Source organism: Pogona vitticeps, chromosome 1 (genome assembly GCF_051106095.1).
Source record: "Pogona vitticeps strain Pit_001003342236 chromosome 1, PviZW2.1, whole genome shotgun sequence".
Classification (NCBI taxonomy): domain Eukaryota; kingdom Metazoa; phylum Chordata; class Lepidosauria; order Squamata; family Agamidae; genus Pogona; species Pogona vitticeps.
In genome coordinates, this window is record NC_135783.1 from 128099535 (window position 1) to 128122586 (window position 23052).

The following is a 23052-nucleotide window of genomic DNA, read 5'->3' on the forward strand; positions in this document are numbered from 1 at the left end:
GTCCTAACCTTTCTTCCCACACATCAAGAAGAAAATGTGGGGCTGCTTATATGGAGGCCAGGAAGATGAAAGAAAGGGTGGGGCTCGCTGGATGGGAAAGTGAGGAAGGTAAAGGATTCTGGCCTGTGGCGTTCACCCTTGTGCCCCCTTGCTTGACCGTCAAGACTCAGAGCACACAAAGGCAAATAATCCCTTCTTTTACACTGCTGCCACCAGGTGATCACTAAATCACCATTGCTTCAGGAAGATAAAGATTCAGGTCCACACTCAAAGTCTTTTAAATAGGACTTTTGTTTATTGATTACAGAAATTGATACTGATTCATGAATATCTTCTTTAAGTAAATTTATTATTAACAATGGCCTTCTATTTGATAATACACTCCTAACTCTAATAACACCTCAGAATTCCCCAAACTCCACACTCTTACCTACTTCTCTCTCACACACTCCACTCCAACTCTCTGACTCTCCCTGACTCTCAGGATCTTCTTCTTATAAGATCTCTCTCGGCTCCGCCTCTCAGCAACATGAATATGCATGAATAATTAACATACTAAAACATGAAACATTGACAAAATAAAGGGGAGTGCTACAGACCTTTCCACGCCTTGTTCATGTAAAAAGGGGAATTGTGGTTTAAAGGCAACAGAGTCACACGTTTAGCAATGCTACCACCATCCCTCCCAGGGCCTTCTGCACCTCACCCCAAGATCAATAACCTCATGTACTTGTGGAAGCTTACGTATGATTTAAAACTTGACGTAATCAGAAATCATAATGCACATTTGGGGTGGATATCTTCAATCATCTCATTGTCACAAGGAAGGATGAGGAATTACAACATTCTTTTAACTGGTGAAGATGGCAGAGAATTTTCTGCGGCTTTCCTCACACAAGTGGGGATGTTTTGTGCACATATGTACATTTTTGTGTGATGTTGCCTGGGCTTTTGTACAAAATGGCAATTTGTGAATTGCACAGATTGTGTGACTTGGTCAAATTAAGACAAATACTCTTTTATTGAAGAATCGGAAGCATTCGTGGTATTGTTGGCATCTTTCTCAACAAATAGCCGGTCCTCTTGTGCTTGCTGTGGGTGTTTTGCTTCTCAAGGGGAAAGGGCACTAGATATATTTTATGCAGGTTGCAGTCCTTGAGGGGGGGACGACAGTTCAACAGGGTTCTGAGGAAGTCAATGAAATCAAAGCAGAAAGATATCCATGCCCTTATGTCAGGCAAGCTTTTACACACTGAAAAGGGTTTTTAAAAAACCATGATACAATTCATGCAACCGTATAGAAATAATTCCAGTGTCACTGAAGAATTCAAAACCTTGGGTGTTTTAAATTAGCAGGGTCGTCCTGCAACCCAATGGGCTACCTAAAAATACTGTGAAATCAGCCGGAAATATCAAATATATGAAAAACAAGTTGATAACTACAAACTGAATATCTAATCCAGCTTCTCTATTACGGCATGGGAAAAACCCATTACATAAACTAATTGCACCACCTAAGCATGAATAACCAATTCTTCCTGCATAGTGATGTGTTATATATTTTAAAAAATGACTCTCATCTTGATTACAAAATCATTGGGTGCCAATATAACCTGACAAGTCATTTGTCTTTGGTACTTGAAACATGGCACACCAGTAGATTAATTCTTTAACAATGTCGTGACATTAATTCACAATTGAAAAACGGAAACCTTCCGGGCAGAAAACCCATATTCTTCCTCCATTTTTAATCATAATTCTAATATACATATCCATGCTTTTTATAGCTTTGAAATGGTTTTCAGTTACTGCAGACAATCTGGCCTTGGTGAAATTCTAGTTAAATATATTCAAAAAATAATATAAAATTCCACTCAGCCCCTCTCACCCTACTTCAGTGTATAATCAGTATAGTTGTGGCATAATGACTTAGAACAAGACTGAGGAATATATGGCTCTCTAGATATTGCGGAGTCTAATTCCCATCATGCACAACAGATCTGGTCAGGGGTGGGTGTGATGGGATTAGGAGTTCATCAACAAATGGGAACTGTAGGTTCCCCACTGCTGACTTTGAACATTAGCTACCATATGTTATAAGTGACATGCTAGGTATCAAGTACCACACCTGCATCAACGCTAGTTTTAAATAAAATTCAAGTCTCCCTCACAAACTGGCTCACAAGCTACATAAACATTTGAATAATTTCAGAACTACAAGAAGGGGAAAGGAAAAACCAAATGAAAGCTTAGCAAATTGTACTTTTGGAGATAACCTTCATTTGCAACCGAATGCCACAGTATTGATCACTTTCCCAAGCTTTGGGGCTGAAACCCTGGATACTGACTATGGCAGTCATTCAGACCTTGAACAAGTTATGTTTTTGGAAAAATCCATGCTGACTTTTCCCAGTCTGTGGCACCAGTTCTGTTACACATGAGCCCACACTCAGATCTTGTACATAAATCCTCACACACTGAATCTTATATGGCAGCCCAGAATTAAATATTTGGCCCAGCCAGTCCTACTGTGGTTGGCAGAAGCTCTCCAGATAGTTTTCCCATCTCCCATTACTCACACTTTCGACTCCGCTTCCTCAGGATTGAAGTTGGGACCTTCTGCATAACTGATCACTCTCCTTTAATTTCCATGTGAAGACATCAGGCTAGTAACAAATTTGCCTTTGAAATGTTGTACCTTGCACGCTTCATTTTCATTTTAATGATACATTTTCTCAAAAAAATGCCTAATTCTATTTCAGTGTAAACGCAGGACCCTTTATCTCCCTTCTCTCTACAAGCTTCCCCGTCTTATTTTTATTAAAAAGTAGTTTCAGAGTATATTTCCTATATCTGAAATCCAAAATCTTGGTACGACTTATTGACATATGCACACCCAAACAATCTAGAGCACCTCATGGGCTGAGCATGGGGGCAGTTATCACCTGTCCTACTACTGAAAACAAATACCCTCCAAGGCATCTGACAGAAAGTTTGTGAATCAGACCTGTAAAGCACAGAATGCTTATGGACGTATGCAAAATGCTACCTACAATTTGCAAAGTTAAAAAGACATTTGTCTGCAAAGCTAACTGCACTTAAGGCCACAGTACATGTAACTACAGAAGAAATGTTACCTTTTCAAAGAGGAGGCACCCAAACTCCATTTTTATATGAAAAATTGGATTCCATAGAATACAACAAAATCTGTGAAAGTAATAATAATACTTAATGCTTAGCACTTTGGATAGTGACTAACAGTTTTCAACACACTGAAGGCAAACAGTTCATCAGTCTGTATTCCTAACACTGAAAGCAAAGCAAAGCAAAGCGCAAACAAAAACAAACAAAAAAAAAAACCAGGCGGATTCGGGTTAATGCTAAGCCATTGTTCAATGTTAAATGCCTGTGCTTTGGCCATGGCAACGGGTCAGCCTTACATTGTTCCCCCTGCCCTCTGGTGCACACCAGAGAAAGTAAGAAGTTGTCATTTTTAAGTGAGTATTGGCCAGAATCCTTTTAGTGTTTGCCCAAGATGTGCAGAAGTTGCCGTGGGTATGGGCAGTTGACTGACAACATTGCTGGAGCATCTTTCAGTCAGGTGCTTCATGTCACCATGCACATGATGGCACAAGCAAGATGCACTCTACCACCCAACCACAATTAGCAGCAGCACATAATGCAAACCGTACACAAGCGCCAATAAGATTTGAGTCATTGTGTCATGGTCAAGATAAATCTGATTACTTCAAACTATGATTTGCTTAAATAAGCTAAAATAAAACATTGGTTTATAGTCTTGGCTTGCCTATAAACCATAGCTGAAATCAATTGAGGGGTACCTGTTTGCCCTCAAGATGCTTTCAGCCTACTGCTCCTATCTGTCCAAGCCAGCATAGCCAAGAAGGAGGAGTTCTGGTGTTAAAAGCCTAACATCATCCGGAGTGCAGCCCTTTGGAACGCAGCCCTGGCTTAAAGGAACTAGGCTTGCCTAAATTCAGATTCATAGAGGAATCTGCCTTAATTTTAAAAGTAGTTTTCATATTACCATCCAGCACATGCCAGGGAAACGAGAAGAAACAAGAGTGTATGAGCTCAAGGCATACACATATAATGCTAACGTTATGTCTGAAACTAGTATAATAAGGATATTGGTTTCAGTGGCAAGCACTGCACAATGCTTAGGATGATCTCTGTAACTTGCATTCAGTATGGGTGCCTGCCTGTGGTCTTAACCTAAGTGAAGAAATCCTAATCCAGTTTTCTAAACACCGGCATATTTGACATATGATTCTTACATATGATCCCTCCAAATGTAATAAACAGTATGCCATATTTGTTTCAGAAGATGTTTGCACCAGCTTTTAAGGGGAGTAGTTCATAGATGTAAGCCATATTAAAATTCTTATGATTTGGCTGCTCTATTCAACAACTGCCAATTTCTCCAAATACAGTTTTGTGTTCTACAAAAAGCAAAGTAACTCCAAAAATGCAGTCCTAGAATGAGAACTTCAAAATGTTGCTTTTTGTGGACTGCATCTCCCAGAATCTGCTAGTCAGAATGCCCACAGCTATGCAGGTGTAGGGTTTCTGTCAGATATAATCTAAAAACACACACAACTTTCCCAAGCTGTGTATAGAAGTACAGTGGGGTCTTGACTTGAGAACTTAATCCGTATTGGAAGGCGGTTCTCAAGTCAAAAAGTTCTCAGGTCAAATCTGCATTTCCCATAGGAATGCATTGAAAACCATTTGATCCGTATCTGCTCTTTTCTGTCCATAGAAACTAATGGGAAGCTGCTATTCCGCCTTTGACCATTAGAGGGGGATATTTTGTTTCTTTTTTTTCTTAGGTCAAGAAAGGTTCAGGGAAGGCAGGGAAAATACAGCCCAGGCAGTCCAGTACCAGGCAGTCTGAAGGCTGTCTCCCAATCCACTCTCTAAACGCTGGGAGGAGTGAGGAAGCAGACAGGCACCCTTTTCACCGGCCAACAGTTAACTGAAAGTTCAAATTTTGCACTTTCCCTGCCTCCCACATGGTTTTTTTCAGTTCTTAACTCAAATCTAAGTATGTAAGTCAAGTCAATATTTTCCTATGAGAGTGGTTCTTAAGTCAAAATGTTCTTAACTCAAGCCGTTCTTAAGTCAAGACCCCACTGTAAACAGTTGAGAATCCTCCTATTCTGCACATTTGATTTCTGCACAGCCACATGCAACACATACTGTCCAAATGCGCAGAAAGAAAAACCCTCAACTTACTTGCTGTTGTATTTAATGGACACCCAGAACTCTTTACAAGTATTAAGTATCATTTAGGACTATCTGGTTCATTAATGTCAGTGTGTGTCTTTTGAATAAACAAGAGAGATGGAAAGAGGGGAAAAGGGAGGGACAACTGGCTTGTAATCAACTGTAGAACTCTACTGATACTCTCAATCTAAGTGCTTATCAAGGAGAATTGCAATAGCCTTACTCAATGAACCAATTATGCCGTAAACAGAACTGACTCTTGGTAAGGCTTGACTGGAAATATACTACAGTGTACTCTTGATAGAATGGAATATGAGGGCAAGCAGGACACATCAAACAAACATCTAAACATGTAATGCAACACAACAGACAATTACATGGAGTAATTAAGGGCTAATTCAATGGAGTTAATCTGAGGTGGTCTACTTCTTCAAATAATATTTTGATGAGAACTCTTTGGTTTTAAAGCAGCCAAAGAGAAATATCACACCCCCTCCCACATGTTTAAAGAAACAATGCTGAGTGTTGGCCTTTCTCAGATGTAAAACATGAGCTAGAATTGTGTTGCCATCACAGAGCATAAAGCAACCAGGGAAGCAGAATGTACTGGTCTGGAAGCCATGTCCTATGAGGAGCTGCTTAGGGAGCTGGGAATGTTTAGCCTTACAAAAAGAAGGTTAAGAGGGGACATGATAGCCATGTTTAAATATTTGAAGGGATATCATGTCGAGGAAGGGACAGGAGCAGTGGTTTCAAACTACAGGAAAAGAGATTCCACCTGAATCGCAGGAAGAACTTCCTGACCGTCAGAGCTGGTCGGCAGTGGAATAGGCTGCCTCGGAGTGTGGTGGAATCTCCTTTGGAGGTTTTTAAGCTTTGATGGAGTTCCTGCATGGCAGGGGGTTGGACTCAATGGCCCCTGTGGTCTCTTCCATGATTCTTCTATGATTCTATGATTCTGTTTTCCAGAATGTCCAATATGTACCCAGTTACTCCTTGATTACATAATCAATTGTCTGATAGTCAGCCAGGAGATAGCAAAGAATAGCTGCATAATTTTCCTTAACATGTGTGATTTTCTGCAACAGGATTCTTATCCATGATCAGCAGTGATGTTTATGAGTTGCTGGACGATACCACTTTAGACTTTAGGTGAAGGATTTCATAGCTGAACGCTCCCTCATGTAAAAAAAAAAAACCAAAAACCAAATAAAGCTTTCCTCCACATTTAGAACTAATATGTCTCCGATAAGGCACTGATGGGTGAGTTTTGCCTCTGCAAATAATGGAAAATCCGCTACTGTTTCCAGGTGAACAGGATTTTCAACCTATAGAACAAGGGTGATATAAATTTAATTCTGTGTTGTCTCATGGCCAGAGAACATTCACACAAACGAAGTCTTTTTGCACACATTTTTGCTAGCACATCAGTATAGATCTAGTTTATGTGTGCTATAACTCCCTTCCTACATAGAGATATCCTAACATGGAAGAAATAATGAATAAGCAGACAGGCATATGCAGGCTTTTAGGGGATTTTTTGTTTTGTTTTGTTTTGTTTTTTTGGAGATGGAAGATCACAATTTTGTGATATCTGTTGTGCCTATGTCTAACTATAATCAGGAAGCATGTGATTCTACTGTACGCTGTATGACAGGATGCTGGGATCATCCTCTCATGATGGCTTTTACGTATAAGAAAGTTGTTTTGTGTAGATAAATACATGAACCAGAGTATGAAAACAACAACAAATATTTAGAAGCAACGCAAGACTAGTCGGTGAAAAAGGTATAAGATTCCACATACTGAATACCCAAGGTCATGCAACAGGTTGGTGTCTCAATGAAACAAAGACATTCCCACATTCAACAGCACAGCCAAAGACTAGTCACAAATTATTAGCAGTTATGGTACAGATAAAGACATCTGACATGGCCAGAAATATGCAAAATAGCATGAATGAAGACCAATTCATGACTCAGAGCAGTGGTCCCCAACCTTGGGCCTCCAGATGTTCTTAGCCTACAACTCCCAGAAGCCTTCACCACCACTTCTGCTGGCCAGGATTTCTGGGAGTTGAAGTCCAAGAACATCTGGAGGCCCAAGGTTGGGGACCACTGACTCAGAGGACTGAGGCCCCACTGGAACATGGCAGGGTAAAGTACATTAGCTTGGATCAGGCAAGATGTCCATGTCCAGTTTGCAATGCTTCTCCACACAGGTCTTCTACATCCCAACTCAACTACAGTACAGGGTTCCCTAAGCTTTGCAGAGCACAATGGAGAAGGTACAGAGATATGGAAACAACAGGAAGTCTGCTTCCGTTAAGTTTCCTTCCACCTGCAATTCTAAGGATCCATCTCGTTGCAGGCCAAACTAATGATACAAATGCATTCATGTTGAGGTTGGAAGGTCTCGGAGCACCAGCTTTTAGTCTCTTCTACTCTCCTTGGGTCCCCAGCCATGGATACAGATTTCGGGGCAAAGTGATACTAGAACTACTCAAGATCTGATTTTTGTGTGTGAGGTATCTTCAGAGCCCGAATACTTAACTCCAACCATTCCCAGGTTTTATAGCTAGCACCAAGGCTCATTGATGCATTGCGCATGCATCCATATGTAGATTGTGATTGTTTCCTGTAACAGCCACCCTCAAACCTCAAAGAGTGGTTGCTACTTCACTTTAAAAACCTCTGCTGCCACCAACTTATCCTTAAAAATCATAAAAGGACAAGTGTAACTTTTCAAAACAAAATCTGGTTTATTGATTACAGAAAAATAAATAATAAATCACTGGTAAAGAATCAATTAATCAATCACTGTTAATAAACACTGGCTCACACAGACTATTTCACACTGACCTGCTCTCTCACTTACTAAAACTAACAATCACTTTAAACTCTCAGCTCAGACTCTCATCTCCAGTCTCTCTCACACACTCTTCGCCCCCCTTTTTATACTAGCTCCTCCCCTTAAGTTCCACCCTCCGTCACACCATAGGCTGATGACTCACTGCCCAGCTGTGATGGACAGGTGATGTTATGTCTGTCCGTTACATTTCCCATTAACCCTTGCCTGCCCTTACTCTGGAACAAGCTGCTCCCTATCATCACTGGGGCCTTCTTCTGTGATATCACAAGGATCTGTTCCTTATTCTCAGATTTTGGTCCTAAAATCTAACAGAATGCAACGCAGGTGACCAGGGAACCCCGGTCAAAATGAATATGTTTTTGGTATGTGAATAGCAGCAGAAAGAAATCAGAAGTCTCAGGGCCATAACAGGGGGCTGTGGAAGGAAAAGTATAAATCATCATCTCTCTTATAAAGTATCACAGTCCTGACCACCTCTCCCAGGCACTGATTGTCATTTCAAAGGAATCTCTCCTTCCATAGAGACATCTCTTGAAATGCAAATGGTAGCTTCAGAGACACCACTGTTGCAAGTGAGAGAATAAATCAAGCTTCCCTTCCTACGTCCATCGTAATCCCAAAGTTTCTAAGCCTTTGCTGTTCCATCTGTTTTCTCTAATAAAAGTCAAACTTTTTGAAGTCAACCTCATGTGCATACTTGGCTTGGCTCTACCAGTTTTGTTTTTCAAACTGTCAATATTCCAGTTTTAAAAGAACAAAAGACATAGCACTTGTGGCTGTAGGACCAAAAACAAAACAAAAAAACTGAATCTTGACCATGCAGAAAACCAGGCAGTCATGAGTGAGGAGGTGATGCCCTCTTGCAATTCTACCAGCCCTTTCAAGTGTAACTGTATCTCTTTAAGAAAAGTTCATAGAATTATAGAAATCATAGAAAAGTGAACTTGGAAGGGGCTTACAAGGCCATCAAGTCAATGCAGGAATACAATCAAAGCATATCTCAGTTTTTCTTGAATGCCTCCAGTGTTGGAGCACTCACCAACTCCTGAGGTAACTGGTTTCACTGTTGTACTTTGCGCATGCACACGAGCATGCATGCACCTACACGAGAGTGTGCATGCTCCTTCATGCATGCGCATGAGTGCAGGGGGTGCCCTGCCTTCCCCAGCCAGTCTGCAGGGCTAAAAGTTTGGGGACCACTGTTCTAGGGTATTAGCTATTCTGCCCAATTTGGTATCATCTGCAAATTTGAGTAGCATTCCCTGCACTCCCTCATCCAAGTTATTAATAAAAATATTGAAGAGCACCGGGCCCAGGACTGAACCTTGGGGCACTCCACTTGTGATCTCCTCTCAGTTAGAGAAGTATACATTTATCATCACTCTCTCAGTATGATTCATAGCCAATTGTGTATCCACCTGACACTTGATCTATCCAGCCCACACCTAGTTAGCTTCCTAAGCAGGATATCATGAGGCACTTTGTCAGAAGCTTTGCTGAAGTCAAGATATACTACGTCTACAGCATTCCCTCTATCAGGGAGGTTACCTGATCAAAAAACGAGATCAAATTAGTTTGGCAGGATTTGTTCTTAACAAATCCGTGTTGGCTTCTAGTTACTACTGCATTGCTTTCTAAGTACTTGCACAATGACTGCTTTATGATCTGTACCAGAATTTTGCCTGGGATTGATGTCAGGCTGACTGGTCTGTAGTTCTCAGGTTCCTCTTTTTTGCCATTTTTGCACCTCACCCGTTTCCCATGATTCATCAGAGGTTCATCAGAAATATCTCAAAAAAGAGTATTAATGTGTGAATGCTCCACACTTTAAAACCGTTACACTTTTTAAAAAAAGATTTTAAAGATTGCTATGAAATGTGGAGTCTACAAATGTACTCAGACAACCACTATATATAAATGTAATATCTTCAAAATGTCTGCAATATATCTGACTAGTGGCCAAGGAAGAAACTATAATGGAGGAATCATAGAATCTTGGAGGTCTTCTAGTCCAACCCCCTGCCTAAGGCAGGAGACCTCATACCATCCCAGACAGATGGCTGTCCAATCTTTTCTTGAAAACCTCCAGCAATGGGGCACCCACAACATTGGGAGGCAAGCTGTTCCACTGCTTAATGCTTCTCACTGTCAGGAAATTCCTCTTTATTTTCAGGTTGGATCTCCCTCTGACGAGTTTCCACCCATTAGTTCTTGTCCTACCCTCAGGCAAGATGAAGAATAAATTGTTTCCCTGTAGTAAGCCTTCAGATACTGGAAGACTGCTATCATGTCTCCCCTTCATTAAGCTAAATACAGTGGTGCCTCGCTTAACGAGTGCACCACATAACGACGAAATCGCATAGCGATCCGTTTTTTCGGATCGCTAATGCAATCGCTTAACGTTTTTCTTATGGGACACAATTCACTTTGCGAAGACCGGTAAGCGTTTCGCTTACCGATCTTCGCAAAACGAAGCCCCGACGATCAGCTGTTCGGCGGCCAAAATGGCCGCCGGAAGCCCAGAAATGGCCCAAAATGGCCACGCGCAGCGTTTTCGTGCCCTCGTTAAGCGAGGCGAGGGTGCGAAAATGGCTGCCGGCCATTACAAAGCTTCGTTGAACGTTGAGTATTTGGCTCATTTGGAACGCATTAAACCATGTTTAATGCGTTCCAATTGAAATCCCTGCCCCGTTCAACGATGCTTCAGCATAGCGAAGGTTAATCCGGAACGGATTAACCTCGCTATGCGAGGCACCACTGTATACCTAGTTCTTTTAGTCATTCTTCATAGGATTTAGCCTCCAGTACCCTTAGGACGTAGTGGCGCTGCGGGCTAAACCGCAGAAGCCTGTGCTGCAGGGTCAGAAGACCAAACAGTCGTAAGATCGGATCCAGGCGACGGAGTGAGCTCCCGTCGCTTGTCTCAGCTCCCGCCAACCTAGCGGTTCGAAAGCATGCAAATGCGAGTAGATTAATAGGGACCACCTTGGTGGGAAGGGAACAGCGTTCCATGTCTAAGTCGCACTGGCCGTGTCTAAGCCGCACTGGAAGATTGTCTTCGGACAAAACGCTGGCTCTATGGCTTGGAAACGGGGATGAGCACCGTCCCCTAGAGTCGAACACGACTGGACAAAAATTGTCAAGGGGAACCTTTACCTTTACCTACCCTTAGGAAGTTCCAAATGTTTAAAATTCCTTTTTATTTTCTTTTAATTCAACAGTTCTTTCAATATAATAATAACTAACTGTTTTTTCATTTTATAATTTATTGTATTTTTAGCTGCATTGATTCTTAAATATTTTGTATTCCTTCTTCAATCTCTTTTTTAGGAAAAAGGTTATATATATAGCACCCCGCAGATACTGAAAACCATGGATAATATCTATCTATCTATCTATCCGTCCGTCCGTCCGTCCGTCCGTCCGTCCGTCCGTCCGTCCGTCCGTCCGTCCGTCCGTCCGTCTATCTATCTATCTATCTATCTATCTATCTATCTATCTATCTATCTATCTATCTATCTATCTATCTATCTATCTATCTATCTATCTATCTATCTATCTATCTATCACATGGTAAAAGAAAAAAAACCAGAAAATATATTATTTTTACATACATAATGAGAATTGGCCCTTTGAGAGCACCAGAGACCACGCTATGTATTCTTCACTGACAAGTATTCATAGCATGGTCTCTAGCTACCTCTGGTGGCCCATTCTAGTAATACATGTGAAAATAGTTTTTTTTCTGAATTTTTTTCTTTAAATATTTTTAATATATTCAGACTGCAAACAAATGAACCATGGATACTGGTCCCACAGATACGAGGTACCTACTCTCTCTCTCTCTCTCTCTCTCTCTCTCTCTCTGTGTGTGTGTGTGTGTGTGTGTGTGTGTGTGTGTATGTGTGTGTGTGTGTGTGTGTGTGCGCACACACACACAAACATACATAATGAATGAAATCCAAGCTTGATAGGAGGTCATATTAATGATAGACATTATTTCATACTGTTTAAAAGGCTTATATTGCTGGTCAAAATATACCACAGCTCGCTTTTCAGAGTTTTATGAAATTTTCATATTTACATAGGAGTCACCTTGAGTACGTCTCCCTTGAGTACAGGGTACTGAGTGATCAACAATACTCTACTCTAATGTTGCTACTATTCCATTTGTGCAGAATGTAAAAAAAAAGCCTGTAAGCTTTTGAGCTTCTTTGGAGAGAAATTGCCAAAAGCAGGGAAAGTGGAAAAGGAACTCCATCTAAGATTTCATAGGGGTCAAGAAGTGTTCCCCCAGGCCAAGGATAATCAAAATTAGCCTCAACCTTCCCCTCAGTCTCTTTCGAGGCCTACCTTGGAGCGCTGGGACCTCAATGCCCATAAGAGATGTTGAGGGAGCAGCTTAAGTCACAGTACAAGCCAGCCCTTGAAGCGTGTGACACTTTTCTTTCAATATTTAGTAAGGGGACATCTTGTAACTACAAAAATAACAAAAAAAACTACAGTACACTGGCCAAAACTGTGTTGCATAACATATGCAAATTTGTAAGTTCTGGTCCGTTCCTCACCAGTAACTAAAGAACTGGCTTGGTGTGCTTGCATATATGCATGCATGTACACACGTACACACCCACACACCCCGAGAATCACAGCAGGACCAATTCATTTACTTGTGAGGGGTGGGCCAAAACTTAACAGATTTGTTTATATTACACAAAGGATTCGAGCCACTGGGGTGAAGTTATCACTTGACAAGTTAAGACTTATAATGTACTTTTATCTTGATTAGTTATCTGCAACTTGCTAATTGAAATGTGTTCCCTTTATATGTCATTTATACTGCAAAGTTCTGACATAATTTCGTTTCCACAGTGATTGATTTACTTATTATTAAATATGATGTGTGTGTGTGTGCAAGCCAACATGAGCTTCACTCACAGAGATAAGCTAATGCTGTCAATAAAGGAAGCACAAAATTTTTCTCATTTACTGTATTTTTTCCCACCTAAGCACACTGTCCCCTGCAATTCATATCTGCTCTGCTTCTCCCCATCACAACTGAAGCAAGAGGTAAACACAAAGATCCAGCATGTTTCCCCTTTTATTCTTTTGTTTAATCTTGCCATCTCCACTTGCATTTCTCAACACCATGCCTGAGGAATGGGTTTTGTGACCCAGAAAGAACACAGTTTTCTCCCTCCCTTTCCCTCCCTCTCTCCTTTTTTAGTCAACTTAATAAAATTATCACCCTAACATGGCGTTTGGATTTTCAACTTTGTTTAACGGTCAACATGGCTGCTTCTGCATTCCGCACACATTGACTCTGACACTCTTTTGCTGCAGTATGTGCAGTAGCGGCTGGTACGCTGGCAGATTACCAGCTTTCATGGCTGAACTTATTGAATCCATCTGTTTAAAGTTCATTTATGTACCACGTTTCTTCTATCCTGAAACTCAGGTCAATGTATTATATAATATCCCCAAATGTTCGCTCGTCTAGGTATTAGGCAGACAAAACTTGCTTTGTTCAAGCAACTGGAGCTGCAACATGAACAAGGAGGAGAGAGCAGGAACATTAATGGTTCAAACTGGAGGTTGCTTTCTAGATTCTTATCAGCCAGCCATGTCTTCCTCCAAGATATTACAAACTGCAAAAAGCCCACCCCACTCTTTCCCACTTTCCTGTTTCCCTTCTCCCCACCTGATTATCATGGCTGTTTCTCACCCATTGTTGCTTGCAGGAATGACACCATCTTAAATGTGTTCTAAAATTGTAGTTCCGTAAAACTTAGGGGGGACATGGCGGCCCTTTGGGCTAAACCGCAGAAGCCTTTGTGTGCTGCAGAGTCAGAAGACCAGCAGTCGTAAGATCGAATCCACGCGACGGAGTGAGCTTCTGTCACTTTGTCCCAGCTCCTCGCCAACCTAGCAGTAGGTAAATAGGTACCACCTCGGTGGGAAGGTAAACAGCGTTCCTTGTATAGCCGCGGTGGCCATGTGACAACAGAAACTGTCTTTAGACAAACGCTGGCTCTACGGCTTGGAAACGGGGATGTCAAGGGGAACCTTTACCTTTACCTAAAACTTAGGGTTTCTCCCAAGAAAGCAGATATTGCCTTCTTGTCCCTTCAGTGGCTCTGTTTTGGTTTCATTTCTTTTGCCACTTACCACCTGGAATGGCTATTAAAGAGAGTGATGAAGCCACACTGCAGACCAAGGTTCACTCAATCTTCTCCTACCTAGACAAGATACTGCCATATACGTAATTCAGCATGGTTTATCTTATCATAGGGAGTCCCATACCCTTCAGAGTGAAAGCAGAGTTTGCACATGTGAGTTAGAAGTGTACCTTGAGCGTCATGTTGAATTAAAACAATTTAGCCAATGGGGAGGTTTTCTTAATAGATTCCAAAGGTGTAAAGTGGAATTTGCCAACAGAACCTTATTTAGGTACATCAATGGACCCAAGTTTTTGATGGATACATCCCATTAACAGTCTTTCAAATACTGTCTGTCACACTCTGACCAAATACTGCATTACTCAAGGGTTAGAGCAGGCAGACTGGATGGGAACCTAGCACTGAAGTTATTCTTTTGAAAATACTGTAAAACCAGGCCTTTTATAAATTATGTTGCACAAGTATATTGCTGCAGTTAATAACATCCTCACTGTTCCGAAGGTGAACAAACAAAAGTGAAGTGGGTAATTATCATGATTTTCCTTTGAAAAAATCCTTTCTGTTGCAAGAATGACAGCAGAAATTTTTGTCATTAATAGCCATATATATCTAAATGTGAAGTTTATTCTTCTGGAGGCGCTGTTCTCATTTTGAGAATCAAATTCATGCAGCCAGTTTGCTCCTTTTGTTAAAACAGTGGCCTTTCACACTGGATAAAAACATCACTATTGTTATCCCAACTTGATTTTACAAAGGAGGAATGGCATTGCAGAGGATAATTTCTAATTCACATTTTCGAATATTCTGAATAACAGTGTAAGTCATGGGGGTGGAGACTAATAGGTTGTCTCCCTTGACTCTTATCCACCAGGGCTTTTAAAAAATTGAGTTGTGAGCTATGTCATGACTCCATGAGAATTCCAATATATTGAGGATTTGCTGTGAGTGCAAGGGCTGGGATTTAGTATACACGTTTAGTATTTCCCGAATGAACTGAAAAATCTAGTGCCCCTCAGAATGCGGCCGGTTGACTGACAGTATGAGCATGACACTTCTTGCTTTTTGGCTTGATGGTTCACCAAAAAAACATCACAGGACATATTTTGCTTTAATACATTACATTAAATGGAACTATAAAAATACCCAGATGGAGAAATGCAGTAGATGAGTTGTCCCAGTTCTCTCCTCAACCCCCAGTTTAAAACTGTACATTTTCCGTGGCTGAAACTTGAGGAGATTATTTACAAGTCTGAAATGACAATATTGTAGAAGGCCTATATTATATATTATTGCTCAAATACTGTGTGGATCCAAAGCATTTCGGTCTCTCATTGTCTCATTAAGATGCACAAGAAACATTTTTCCTCTCATCAGTTTGGCTGGTCTGAATGAGAGGTTTTTTTGCATTTACTAGAATAATTTTCATGTAAACTGTACAAATGACATATCTAAAGTACCATAGCAACTGCTTTGTATGAACAGTTAAAATTACCGTAGAAGTATCTGATACGTTTTTGTGTCTTTTTGATCAATCGGCCAGAGCTGCTGTGTCAGCTTTCTCTCTCTCTCTCCCCTGTGTGCATGTGTGCATGTGTGTCTTCTTTGATAAAGACATTAAACCAATTCTGCACTAAAATGTTTTGTGTGGATTGCAGAAAGCTCAACAACAACAAAATACTTGTTAACCACATTCACTCAAGGTGAGAAATCTCACGGGAGTTAACAAATCCTTGACAGGCTGTTTTGTTTTGTTTTATTGAGACAGACTATCTTATCGAGAACAAATGAGATTTCATCATGTCCCTTGTTAGTTTCACAATAAAACATGCATGTGTCTAACTAAAATATTCCATCCTGTTGCATAAGGTTTTTTTTTAAAAAAAATCTACACATGATTACAGGTATGATCCAAGATACTGTATGGGACAAACTGCTATGGAAGTAGATTTTTCTTATTATTATTATTTCTGCCACAATTGTAGTTCTCACACACTTCTTCAAAAGATGCTTTCAGTAAATAAGGCAAGGCATGGGGGGGTTGCTCACAAAGCAGAATGTAAAAAAAATCTCCACTGCATAATCCTTTTGTGTTTATGCAAATAAATTTTGTGGATTATGGCCTAACTGATGAAGAACAGAATGTAGCAATACATGTACCCCACACCCCAACAAAGCATTGCACTTTGCTAACACAGTGGCTGAAATCCTGTTTCATAGTTATGCACATGGCATAACGTTTAGACACAAATCACTTAAGTAATCTCTGTAAGCATTGGGCAACAGGATATAATCCTGTAAGACTTACATCTAAAGAGTTAGTGTACCTGGATGGGGTTTAACCTCTTTCAGCTATGGCCACATGAGTATGGTAGCATTTGCATACGCTGGAGAACTCAGAAAGGGTGGACATTGGGGTCCACCAAAAGTTCTGTCATCCTCCCCAGAGGACTTCTTTTCCCTACAATTAGGTGTTGAGATCATACAGCTCATGTTAGGTCAGAGCGCAGACTTGAAGACGTTGTTACCACCTATCCTACTGCACCCTCCAGGACCAAGTTGGCTCAGTCAAGCTTACAGGTGGTGTTGCAGCCTGAGAAACTTGAGCATCCACACCAAGACTGTTGCGAGAATGTCTTGGGAGGGGATGGCCTCTCGGACAAATGGGGGTGCCTCAGTTTGTCACTCATCACGTACATACAGTAAGTGAGGACTTACTCTCTGATCTAGTTTCTGCCCGTCTGTGCGACAGGGCTGGCTCAAGTGGCCCAGATGTCATGGTCAGACCTTTGTGTGTGTGTGAGATTTGGGTTTATAGTATCAGTTCCTCCATGCAGGGGTGGGATTCAGACCCTCTACCCTGGGAATTTATGGAGCCCTGTAGACAGCTAAGTGCTCTGGCCAATTTTTCCAGTGGATACAGACAGTGATTGTGTCAAAGCCCTGATCTCTTTTGGGAATGCTGGGATGAGACAGGCCAGAAATACAATCACTTATGAGTGCCCTCAGTGACCCTGTGCCGCTCTTTGGTCTTCAGGGCTGGACTGTATCCGGTGAAGAAAATAAACCTATGTTGAAGTATACAATTGTCTCTACTACTTCATGGAAGAGAGGGAAGGAATAACAAGAGCTTTCCCAGGGAGCTGCTCAGCCCCTATCAAGGAGGCTCCGTGGGGAATCAAACTTCCCAACCAGACACCGAAACCACTGGGCTATCCAGCAGGCAAGTAGTGTGTGGGTGTTTGGTAATATTTGCAATTTTTAAAGGATATTTTTCTTTCAAAAACTAACAAAAAATAATGTCATGTTAGTGAGTTGTGACTAACACTGCCTTTTTCAAAAATAACAACTAGCATTAACTTTTTTCTTTTTTTAAAAAAAGGCTTCAAGCTCCTTTCCACCTGTTCTTCGGTTCAACAGTTTCCCAGTTAGTAACCTGCATTTTAATACTAAATCAGGAACAGGTGTCAAGCCTAATCACAAGAACAATAATTTAAAAGCACTCCCCTCCAAAAGGAAAAAAAAAGTCCTCCTGTCTTTTTACAATAGTTGCAGAATTTTGAGTCTTTGATCCAGGTCTCTCTTATCTGTGGTGCTTCTCTTCAGAAAAAGAAAATTTACCAAAATGTAGTAACAGAAAATATCCTTAAAATACAGCAAAGTATGTAACAATGGTTTAGAGATGCTACCCCAAATATCAAGTGCAGTATCTGTGTTAATGCCCTATTATTCCTCCATTTTGAAGTAGACTAAAATTTATTTACAGTATTTGCTTGTTTTTCCCAAATTGCTTGCATGGTTGCCCATGGCCAGTCTGCAGAACAGAGCACACATATGCTACATTTAAGCAAAATAAAGCAGATGTAAGGCTGCCTGCTTGCACACGAATGTAGCAGGCCATACTGGTTGGGGGATCCTGGGACTTGTAGTCCAAAGAAGGAGAAGATGAGTGCACTACTATAAACTACTATAAACACTAAGCTTACCCAACGTGGTATTAGTGGATAGAGTGGATAGAGTGATGGACTAAGTTAGAATCTCTGCTCAGCCACGGAAACTCACTGGGGGGGGGGCGGAACTGGTAAAACCACTCCTTAAGTATCTGACTTACCCCGAAAGCCCTATTAGAGTCACCGTCAGTCAGTTCCAATTTGGCGGCATATAACTAACTAATTTGAACACTAATGTACACAGGAGAAAGATGTGGTCTAGTATTCTTGGGAGTAAAATCAGCGTGAAAGTTTTTCATGGAGTCTTTGAAGGAACCCAGTACAGATTCTGTGTTCTTAACTGGGACAACATTGTGAGGAATAAATGCTGGAACTATTTTTTTTTAAATCTCCCTTAATACTTATTTGGCCTAGAAGTTATTCTTGCTTAAGTAGGACATTTTTAGAGCAGTGGCTTTGACGTAGTATTATGGAGTGCCTGGCTGTAGTAATTTAAATCCCCATTGTCCTCCCAGATGAGGAGCAAACCATGATTATCCAGCATATGTGTGGTTACTGGCCCTGTCGCCTGTGTGGCCTTTGGAAAGCTGCATGGTCTCCAATGTACAAGAGGAGGAGGAACCTATAAATCATTTCAGAGGACTTTATGCTTAGAAAACCCTATGAAGGTTGCCATAACTTAGAAATGGCTTGATGCCATGTAATTTTTACTACAACTTGGTATCCATGAAGATGAAAATACTTTAAGCTAGTATTCTTGAGCTTCTCATTTGAGAATAGTGACCATACGTGGAAATATAATTTATCACAAGGATTAAGTATCCTAGTACTCCAACATCAAATGCTTCTATTCAGTATTGGTGTTCTTACTGCTGGGAACCGAACATCTATAACCACCCACACATTCCTTGCAGAACATTTCTACAAGATTTTTCAAAGTTACAAAACTGCGCACTAAACCATCTCCACCCAAAAAGTTTTCACAAAGCAGTTTGTCACTGTGTTAAACTCTAGTGCTAACATTGAAGAGACTTTTAAAAAATGTGCAATGGCGTTGCTTTTTGATGATTATTTCACAATGTTGTTTCTTAATATTATAAGATGCAAATCTACCCGATTAAATTATTTTTTTCTAAAGCACAATTCGTTTTGTTTTCAGAAATATTAAATTCAGACATGCAGAAGAAGAACACAGAGTACTGTCACAACTAAGTGCTATCAGTTTTTCTGCAGATTTGCTCTGCGTTGCCTTTAATCACTTCTGTTCAAAGCCTATTGTTTTAGTTGTGAGTCATAACAAAAGGAAGGACCCAAAAACTAGGGACAGAGAACAAAACGGAACTGAAATAGCTACAGCACTGTCTATATTTTAAGATATTAGTAAGCTACAGCTGCAGTCCTAAGGGCAGGAAGCTCAACAGGCAGAGGATTTTGATCCTGCACACTGTCCCATCTAAAAGCTCTGTCACATTCTTATTGGGAAGATGGCATTACCAGCATAAATACTTTGCAGAGTCTCCCCCTGGCCCTCTGCTTTATAGACAATACATTCCTACCAGAAGGCTGAACAGGCGGTGGATCCCACAGATCTGTCTTCTCACTCACACACCACCACAAGACCCCCAGCACATCCCCCTCCTTTTTGCTTCCCCAGGTCAAAAATTTCAGCCTTGGCAAAGGAGCCTGGAGGGGAGGGATCAACTGGATCTTCCCACCAGAGGCCTCCGGTACAAATTTTCCAGGACCACAGAACTGCAGCCTAAATATTCTTTAAAAAAAATCTACAATCTAATATCTAGTATATCTAGTACCCAGTATCTAGCATATAATGCATATAGTTTATACATTATATAATGTATAACGTAGAACTGCCTTGATTTTATTGGTGTTAATGTAAAAGAAGTTAATTTTTCCTCTACAATTTGCACCTTTATTTGCCAGTTCAAATAAATGTGTTTTCTGTTGATTAGAGTTCTCTGTGACCATTCTATAAATGTATTTAATAAAACATGTAGGGAATACATTGGCCTTCATCTGCCAGTATTTCTGTTGCTCTCCTTATCTAGAGAGTGTCCCTGAAGAGGAAACCTCCTTTATCTGTTGAGGCTCACCATGAGATTCAGTACCTTGGTTTCCCAGCATTCTGAATCCTGTGAAGAGTCTCTACGCTTAGATGTTCTCCTCTTTGAAATGTCATCACATCCCGCCCTGCATGTTTATTATCTGCATTGACAGAATACCTGAACAGGGCTTAGGCCAAATTCAAACAGGATCAAATGATACTAAAGTTAAAGCAAAACGGGACATAAGTGTGTGTATATGTGGTGGTGGTGGTGGTAGTGTTGGGGAATGATATTTGTGCAACTTCTAAATGAAGCTATCAATAGATAATCAGGAATGGTCCACAATACTACAAATGTTCCTTTCAAACAGTACATCAAGTTCAACAATCCATATGCCACACATATTACTAATCAGGATAAGAATGATTGAGCCAATATTAGCCATTTCTTATATTTTATTGGTTGCAGTTCAAACGGAAAGCTTGCATTTTTCACTCTTGCCTATCAAACTTATAGTAAATAGATGTCTGTGACAGAAGACTCAACTGGCTATTTTAAACTGGACTGTGGTCTCTCAATGCTGTATGGTCTTCCACTTTTCCTTCTCCTCCCTGACCTGTCCCTCCAACTTTATTTTCTCCTACACTACTACCACCACCACCTCTTCCATCTTTCCAATTAGCAAAGGCTTTACTTTTTCAGCAACTCCTTTCCAAGAACCTTCTGCCTTTTTGTTTCCTCCTCAGGAATCAGGCCAGCTCAGGCAGTAACAAGTGGAAGCTTTTAAAACCAAGGCGGCTTGGCTCACGTCAACCAGTGATTCCTAGAACCAAAGCAAGTCCTCTGGCTGCAGCCAGACTCCATGCCCCTTCTGGAAGAGACAGGCAACCAAGACAAGAATGGCTGGAGGTTTCGTCATTCGCACCACAATTACCCAACACGGCATCCCTGGCACATCATTACCAGTGTTTTCTTTTGCCTCCATTGTGCCCAGCACGTTGTGTTCTAATTGCAATGTACAAGGCGGCCAACAAATAGGATGTAACTATCATGTGGCCCATAGTCTAGAAAGGGATATGATTCTTTATATTTGCCAATGTTGCAAAAATAAAACTGTTGCTTAAAGTAGCTGTATTTTTAATGACAAAGAATTCACTGTTGGGGTGAAGGCTACTATGTCAGGAAGGTCTACAGAAGATCTTCAATGTTCCTCCTCTTCATTGCATTTCAAAGTGACAATAGCCAACTCACATAAATACTATGCAACAACATGTACATGCAGGTGACCGACAAACAATGTATGCCTCGTAATATTTCAGTGGATGCTACATGCATTTAATGGCTCTTTTTGAAGTTAAAAAAGGGGGGGCCACTGTGCCTGCAGCTGTGCACGCTGAGCCAAGGGAACAGGAGGGATATAGCACCCTATGTACATACCATCATCTGTCATTAAAGCAACAGGGTAGCCTCTGATAGGTGGGCTGGTTAATACTGTGCACATGTGGCAAAGCAGACCTTTCCTAAGACCATTACTTGGGATGCCAGGCACATAATGTATATAAAGCATCCCAAATGGGCATGGTTAGGTCAGTGTTCTCCAGAGTAATTCTGCATTGAGTCAGTTTTACAGTGTAGATAAAGGCATTTAATTTATTTAGACCAATATGGACAGATGGAACACCTCTTTTTCATGCTCTGCTTTTCAGCTGGAGGAGACAGTTGGTATTTGTGGGGGGGGGGGGAAGGAAGAAACTATGCCAAATAACACATGTAACTATTCACAAGTTCCAAAAGTTAACCCATAGGTATGGAATTAGACCTCTGCACTAGGCAATTCTATGGTAAAACTGAAAGAAAAAATATATAAGCATGCACATGGACTGAAATCCAGTCAGAAGTCACAACTGGAGTAAGTCCAATGAATCAGTGGAACGTACAGAAGGGTTAAACTCACTCAATCACCACTAATGGATTGGGCCTACTCCAGTTGCAGCTTACTACTAAATTTCAGCCATTGTTTCAAACAACTGAAGGGGCTGTTTAGTGCTTGTTTAGACCAGTTTAGATAAGAAACAAGATCTGTACCTAGCTCTTCCTCTGGCGTCCCTGGAAAACTGATCCCGGTCTTGAGGAGGTCACCACCGTCTTCCTCTGAAAAGACAGAAATAAAGTTAATAACGTAGATATGATTAGAAGCTCGGGTTCCTATGCTATTCCCTGTCTAGCATGGAAGAATAAACACAATGTCAACCAGATTTTTTTATTGTTTATTTCAACATCGACTGTCTTTCTATTTTTACTTTTTCGTTTAATAACTTGTGACTATTTCCCTGTCATCCTTTCCCAACACTTTTTCATGCAAGTTTGCAACTTTCTTTTTTAAAAGTTCTTTAACTCATTACACAGAATTCGGAAGGTTACTTCTAAAAGTAATTAGACAATCTTTCTGAAGCTCAAGCAGCTGGCTGTTGTCATAATTATAATTTTAAAGCATAATACATTCCATTATTCTAAGGTAATAATAATGGTATATTTAAGTTATGTTTAGAAAACACCAGAATGGTCAAGACATTGGCTTGTGATCCCAACAAGGGTAAAAGTATCTTGAAGAAGTCATGGCACTGCAAAATGAGCGAGGCCGTATCACACTCTGTTACGATCATACTGTAAGACAGTTCTGACGCAGTTACTGCAAAAAGAGAATTTATTACAGGTAACTTATGATTCATACCGGTAGCTACT

The 23052-nt window shown here is 40.8% G+C and overlaps 1 protein-coding gene across 9 annotated transcripts in view; it reads right to left on the bottom strand.

Annotated features, from left to right (window-relative positions):
- Positions 1-23052, bottom strand: part of DLGAP2 (DLG associated protein 2) — a 522791-nt gene that overhangs the window by 117458 nt on the left and 382281 nt on the right. For 8 of the 9 annotated variants that reach the window (XR_013542815.1, XM_078388888.1, XM_078388867.1 and 5 more), the window contains one exon: positions 22396-22461. Coding sequence is in view for 5 of the 9 variants with exons in the window: in XM_078388888.1 (XP_078245014.1) it covers positions 22396-22461 (66 nt within the window). In the remaining 4 variants the exon portion in view is untranslated. Of the gene's footprint in view, positions 1-3137; positions 4548-22395; positions 22462-23052 lie in introns of those variants that run through there. The other variant, XM_078388890.1, reaches the window with a different exon arrangement.